Raw genomic sequence first — 7,254 nt, 5'->3', positions numbered from 1 at the left:
CCCCCAGCTCTGTCGGCACCCCTCCATCCCAACCCGCAGCCCCTATCCCAGCCCTGGGGTCCCCACACCTCCAGCTGTGCCGGTGCCCCTCAGTCCCGACCCGCAGCCCCCCCAGTAGCCCAGGCCAGGCTCCCCACGTCCCCGTGCCGCCAGCTGGAGCTGCTCCCCCACCCCGTACCCGGAGTTCGCTGATTAAGTCTCCGGCCTCGGCCAGCGTCATGCCTCCCTCCTGGGCCAGGATCTGCTGCACCGTCTGCAGGACGCCGGTGGCCATGGTGACGTCCCCACAGACGTAGAGGTGGCCCCCGCGCTGGCACAGCACCTGGTACACGTCGCCCACCAGCTGCGTCCGCAGGATGTCCTGCACGTAGGCCTGGGGCAGGGCAGAGCGTCACCATGAGCCGCCCTGGCTCACCCCAGCCAGCCCCCCTGGGCGCAGCCCCCGTTACCTTGGGGACGTCGGGGTCCCTGGAGAAGGCCGTCAGCACCCGGCTCAGCGCCCCCTTCTGCTGGGCCTCCAGCGCCTCCTGCTGGTAGAGGTGGTCGAGGCGGGCGCAGCGGCAGCCAAACACCAGGGTCATCTCGCCCACCCGGAGGCCTGGAGGGCAGGGGCAGGGTTAGGGGCAATGCTGGCCCCCAGCCCCGGGAACCTGCCCACCCTGGCCCTGCTGAGATCCCTCCCGGACACACCCGGCCCTCCCAGTGCCCCTTGGCAAGGTGCACCAAGTCCCCCCGACCAAGAGCCCTAGGGACCCCCAGCCCCCCTGCCCAATCCAGGCCCCTCTGCCTCCACGCAACCCCCCATCCCCAGGCCCTGCCCCCAGACTGCCAACCTTCCCAGGCCATGAGCCCTAGGGACCCCCAGCGCCCCCGCCCAATCCAGGTCCTCCAGACCCCACACAGCCCCCCTCCCCCAGCCGTGCCCCCTGGCCCGTCTGACCTTCCGTCTCCATGTCGTGCAGCCGCTGCTGCCAGAAGCCCCGGAAGGGGGCGATGCCGGTGCCTGGACCCACCAGGATACAGGGGACGCTGGGGTCCTGCGGGAGCCGGAAGGACGGGGCCCTGTGCGGGGAGTGACGGTGTCTGGGGCGTGGCACCGGGTCGGGCACCCAGCTCTGCCCGCAGCCAGTGCACTGCAGGGGCCTCGGGGCAGGGGCCACGGAAGCAGAAAGGGTTAATGGGAGGAGGAGGGGTCCCCAGACTAGGGGTGGAACAGGGCATGCTGGGAGCTGTAGTCCCTGTGGGGTAAATGGGGCTCAGAAGGGAGCAGGGCATGCTGGGAGCTGTAGGGCCTGTGGGGTGGAAGAGCCACAGGAGGGAGCATGCAGGCAGGGTCCCAGCCCCACCAGCCCCCACCCTGTGCCCCATGCAGGGTCCCAGCCCCGCAAGCCCCCCTCCAGGCTCTGTGCCCCAGGCAGGGTCCCAGCCCCCGCCCCGGCTCTGTGCCCCGGGCAGGGTCCTGGCCTCCCTTACCCTCTGATGAAGGCGGGCACCGTGTCCCCCTCCTGCAGCTGGGCCAGCCAGGTGGAACAGACGCCGAAGTGCAGGGGCCCCTGGCCGTCTGCGGGACACACGGAAGGAGGGGCAGGGTGCTCAGAAGACTGATGGGGATGGCACCTGCCCCCCATGTCCCCTCCCCTTCCACCTGGTGCCCTCCCCACATCCCCTCCCCCCCTCAGATACCCTCCCCCAGCCCCCCCATCTCGTGCACCTTCTCCCCTCCCAGCTCCATCTCCCTGGGGATGGGGGGGAAGAGGCGGGCTGCTCACCTCGCTGCGGGGTTGCCCTGGCCGTGGGGGTATCACTCACTCCGGCTGTGGGGGGTGGGGTCACCCCCTGGCTGTGTGGGGCGGAAGAGGGGTTGCTCCCTTGGCTGGGGGGGAAGGGGGTGTAATATTCAAGGAATAGCTGTGATGTATTTTACGCAAGAGAGGTCATGTGAGAGATCAGTGAAACGGTTCTGATTTTCTGAATGCGATTATCCTAGTTGTGTGCATGTATCACTTTCGTATCTGAAGTTAGGAATATTGACTCTGTATCTGTATGAGAAATGTGTTTGCACCCGGGGAACGCTCACTGGTAGGCAGAATGCACTCAGTCTAGATCAGTGGCTCTCAAACTTTTGTACTGGTGACCCCTTTCACACAGCAAGCCTCTGAGTGCAGCCCCCCTTATAAATTAAAAACACTTGTTTATATATTTAACACCATTATAAATGCTGGAGGCAAAGTGGGGTTTGGGGTGGAGGCTGACAGCTCACGACCCCCTATGTAATGTCCTCGTGACCCCCTGAGGGGTCCCGACCCCCAGTTTGAGAACCCCTGGGCTAGATGGCTGGCTGGGAAGGGCCATTAAAGAAAACAATAGGCCTTAGAAGAAGTTTATCTCCCACCTGGGAGCTTTCCTGAGGCTGCTCTAAACAGCCTCTGACTCATGGCTGCTAGAACTACAGGATCATGTGACCGGGTCACCTGGTGCGGGACTCCATCTTGGGATGTCAGTACTTTTCCACTGACTGGCGTGGGAACCAGGCTTTGAAACAGGGTTCCCGCCCTCTGCAAAAGCTACATAAGGCAGGGGAGTGACATCATCAGGGTTCTTCGTCACTGACTCCCCGCCCAAAGTGACTCCTGGAAACACCTGAGGAACAAGGACTGAACTGGGGGAAGTGCTGGACCCAGGCGAGAGAGATTGGAACAACTGGGGATTCCAAGCTGTGAGCAAGTGCAGTTTGCCCCCTAAGAATCTGCAGCCTGCCTGTATCATCTCTTAGGGTGAGAATCTGCTGTTCATATCCAATCTATCTAGCATATTAAGCTTAAGAACATAAGAACAGCCATACACGGTCAGAGCAAGGTCCATCTAGCCCAGTATCCTGTCTGCTGACAGTGGCCAATGCCAGGTGCCCCAGAGGGAATGAACAGAACAGGTAATCATCCAGTGATCTCTCTCCTGTCGCCCATTCCCAGCTTCTGGCAAACAGGGGCTAGGGACACCATCCCTGCCCATCCTGGCTAACAGCCATTGATAGACCTATCCTCCATGAACTTATCTAGTTCTTTTTTGAACCCTGTTATAGTCTTGGACTTCACAACATCCCCTGGCAAGGAGTTCCACAGGTTGACTGTGTGTTGTGTGAAAAAATACTTCCTTTTGTTTGTTTTAAACCTGCTGCCTATTAATTTCATTTGGTGATCCCTAGTTCTTGTGTTATGAGGAGTAAATAACACTTCCTTATTTACTTTCTCCACACCAGTCATGATTTTATAGACCTCTATCATATCCACCTTAATCGTCTTTTTTCCGAGCTGAAAAGGCCCAGTCTTATAAATCTCTCCTCATATGGCAGATGCTCCATACCCCTAATCATTTTTGTTGCTCTTTTCTGAACCTTTTCCAATTCCAGTATATCTTTTTTGAGATGGGGTGACCACATCTGCACACAGTATTCAAGGTGTGGGCGTACCATGGATTTATATAGTGGCAATATGATATTTTCTGTCTTATTATCTATCTCTTTCCTAATGATTCCCAACATTCTGTTCACTTTTTTGACTGTCGCTGCACATTGAGTGGATGATTTCAGAGAACTATCCACAAAGACTCCAAGATCTCTTTCTGGAGTGGTAACAGATAATTTAGACACCATCATTTTATACGTATAGTTAGGATTATGGTTTCCAATGTGCATTATTTGCATTTATCAACATTGACTTTCATCTGCCATTTTGTTACCCAGTCACCCAGTTTTGTGAGATCCTTTTGTAGCTCTTCGCAGTCTGCCTGGGACTTAAATATCTTGAGTAGTTTTGTTTCATCTGCAAATTTTGCCACCTCACTGTTTACCCCTTTTTCCAGATCATTTATGACTATGTTGAACAACCCTGGTCCCAGTACAGACCCTTAGGGGACACCACTATTTACCTCTCTCCATTCTGAAAACTGACCTTTTATTCCTACCCTTTGTTTCCTATCTTTTAACCAGTTACCAATCCATGAGAGCACCTTCCCTCTTATCCCAGGATAGCTTACTTTGCATAAGAGCCTTTGGTGAGGGACCTTGTCAAAGGCTTTCTGAAAATCTAAGTATGCTATTGTGATGTTATTGACACAAACTGGGACCGTATAGATCATTGTTGCAATCAAGGTCCTGTAGTGGCATCAAATCTTGTATAAAGGGGGTCAAATAAGGTGTCTAAGACAAGGTTATGGTTTGCTGGTTATGATTATGCTGTCTATATGCGTGTATCATTTTTGTATTTAAAGTTATAATATTGGCTCTATCCTGTCTGTATTTCAAACTTGTGCTGTGCTTCTGGGTGACACCCCAGACAATTTGGCGTAAGCACTGCCTAGCCTGCTTGATGGCCCATTAAGGACCATCAGCTACACAACTGATCCATTGAGAGAAGGCAGATACACCTATGGACATGCCTATGGACAGAACTCTGAGGTATTTCCATGCCATGTGCTGGGCGGCTTGTTTTTGGAACAAAGAAAGCAAGAGACTATAAAAAGCTGCTGCAGCTCCTCCATCTTGTCTTCAATCCTGCTTCTGACCTCTGGAGGGACCTTGCTACAAACTGAAGCTCTGAACAAAGGACTGAATGACCCATCCCAGCTGGGGATGTTCCAGAGACTTGATTTAAACCTGCAGTTTATTCTATCGCTGCTACAAGCCTGAACCAAGAACTTTGCCATTACTGTATGTAATTGATTCCATTTAACCAATTCTAGCTCTCATCTCTATCTTTTTCCTTTTATGAATAAACCTTTAGATTTTAGATTCTAAAGGATTGGCAACAGCGTGATTTGTGGGTAAGATCTGATTTGTATATTGACCTGGGTCTGGGGCTTGGTCCTTTGGGATCAGGAGAACCTTTTTTCTTTTACTGGGGTATTGGTTTTCATAACCATGTGTCCCCATAACGAGTGGCACTGGTGGTGATACTGGGAAACTGGAGTGTCTGAGGGAATTGCTTGTGTGACTTGTGGTTAGCCAGTGGGGTGAGACCAAAGTCCTCTAGGTTTGGCTTATTTGGTGCCTTAGAGGTGGAGAAACCCCAGCCTGGGGCTGTAACTGCCCTGCTCTGAGCAATTTGTCCTGAATTGGTACTCTCAGTTATGTCCCACCAGAACCAGCATCATTACAACTATATCCACTGGATATCCTTTGTCCACATGCTTGTTGACCCCCTCAAAGAATTCTAGTAGATTGGTGAGGCATGATTTCCCTTTACAAAAACCATGTTGACTCTTCCCCAACAAATTATGTTCATCTATGTGTCTGACAATTCTGTTCTACCGGCCTGTAATTGCCGGGATCACCTCTGGAGCCCTTTTTTAAAATTGGCATCACATTAGCTATCCTCCCGTCATTTGGTACAGACTACAGCGTTATATCGAGGTAGAGGTGTACTTTTTGAGTCTTTGACTAGCTGTTTTTCAAATTCTTTTTTGGCCTTCCTAATTGTATTTTTACACTTCATTTGCCAGCGTTTATGCTCCTTTCTATTTTCCTCACTAGGATTTAACTTCCAGTTTTTAAAAGATGCCTTTTTGTCTCTCACTGTTCTTTAACTTTGTTGTTTAACCACGGTGGCTCTTTTTTAGTTCTCTTACGATGTTTTTTAAATTGGGGGATACATTTAAGTTGAGCCTCTATTATGGGGTCTTTAAAAAGTTTCCATGCAGCTTGCAGAGATTTCACTTTTGGCGCTGTACTCTTTAATTTCTGTTTAACAAACCTCCTCATTTTTGTGTAGTTCCCCTTTCTGAAATTAAATGCTACAGTGTTGGGCCGCTGTGGTGTTTTCCCTGCCACAGGGATATTAAATTTAATTATATTATGGTCACTATTACCAAGCGGTCCAGTTATATTCACCTCTTGGACCAGATCCTGTGCTCCACTTAGGACTAAATCAAGAATTGCCTCCCCTCTGGTGGGTTCCAGGACTAGCTGCTCCAAGAAGCAGTCATTTAAGGTGTCAAGAAACTTTATCTCTGCATCCCGTCCTGAGGTGATATGTACCCAGTCAATATGGGGATAATTGAAACCCCTCATTATTATTTTTTTATATTAATAGCCTCTCTAATCTCCCTGAGCATTTCACAGTCACTATCACCATCCTGGTCAGGTGGTTGGTAATATATCCCTACCGCTGTATTCTTATTATTAGAGCATGGAATTTCTATCCATAGAGATTCTATGGTAGTTTGATTCATTGAGAATTTTTACTTCTTTTGATTCTATGCTTTCTTTCATGTGTAGTGCCACTCCTCCACCAGCACGACCTGTTCTGTGCTTCCGATATATTTTGTACCCTGGTATTACTGTCCCATTGATTATCTTCATTCCACCAGGTTTCTGCTTAGATTGTGGTTTTGTTTATTTGCTAGGTAACCTGCTTTGATCTGTTTGCTATCCCTTATAGTCACTTAAAATCTATCTTTTGTAGTTAATAAACTGGGTTTTGTTTTGTCTAAAACTAGTGTGTGGGAATCATAACTTGGGGCAGAAAGCTGTGTATATTCCTCTCCACATTGAGGGAGGGGGCGACTTTCAGGAGCTTACGCTGTACAGATCTCTGGGCAGCGCAAGACGGTATAATTGTGTGTTTACACTCGGGAGCAGGGTCCGTGCCTTAGGAACTGGGAGGTGCCTTAGCTGTGCCTTCCCATGCAGGGGCTGGTTAAAGAACTGGTGTGTATGTAACTGCAGCTGGGTGTGTCCCTACCTGTGTGTGTGCGCTGGAGCCTGGCACAGGGCTTGGCAGGCTGGTCACAGCAACACAGTGTAAAGGGAGCAAGGCTGGTGGGTCAGGGGGGCTCAGTGGTACCCTAGTTCGAGGGGACACCCTGGGGGGAAGCTGTTCCAGGGGGTTGCTCACTCTGGCTGGGGGTCATGCTCCTGGCTGGGGGGGAAAGGGGGGGGTCGCTCACCCTGGCTGTGGTAGGCCAGCACGGCCACGGTGAGGTGGATCTGGCCGGGGTGGGCGCTGGGTGCGGAGCTGACCGAGTAGTAACGCGGTTGCAGCAGAGGCAGCTGGGTGAGCAGCAGGGAGGCGGGCAGCGCCAGCGAGGGGAACTGCTCCAGCACCTGGCCCAGCGTGGGGCACTGGAACCACTTCCACTCCTCGTATTGCCGGGCGTCCTGCAACGGCAGCCGGCTGGGACCCACCGAGTCCCCCACGCTCTCCCTCCCCCAAGCCCAACCACAACCACAGCCGGGCTGGGACCCGCCGAGCCCCCCAC

The 7,254-nt window shown here is 52.3% G+C and overlaps 1 protein-coding gene across 1 annotated transcript in view; it reads right to left on the bottom strand.

Moving 5' to 3' along the window:
• Window positions 1-178: 178 nt before the first annotated feature.
• The window catches only part of LOC112122909 (nitric oxide synthase, endothelial-like), a gene marked incomplete at both ends in the record, with an annotated part of 16,427 nt that continues 9,351 nt past the window's right edge, over window positions 179-7,254 (bottom strand). The window contains 5 exons of the mRNA XM_026646330.1: window positions 179-373; window positions 450-598; window positions 941-1,062; window positions 1,474-1,561; window positions 6,943-7,153. Of these exons, the coding sequence (XP_026502115.1) occupies window positions 179-373; window positions 450-598; window positions 941-1,062; window positions 1,474-1,561; window positions 6,943-7,153 (765 nt within the window). The remainder of the gene's footprint in view (window positions 374-449; window positions 599-940; window positions 1,063-1,473; window positions 1,562-6,942; window positions 7,154-7,254) is intronic.

Source organism: Terrapene carolina, unplaced genomic scaffold (assembly GCF_002925995.2).
Source record: "Terrapene carolina triunguis isolate 2854851 unplaced genomic scaffold, T_m_triunguis-2.0 Scaffold34924, whole genome shotgun sequence".
In the NCBI taxonomy this organism is placed as follows: domain Eukaryota; kingdom Metazoa; phylum Chordata; order Testudines; family Emydidae; genus Terrapene; species Terrapene triunguis.
This window is presented reverse-complemented; position numbering and strand designations above follow the sequence as displayed.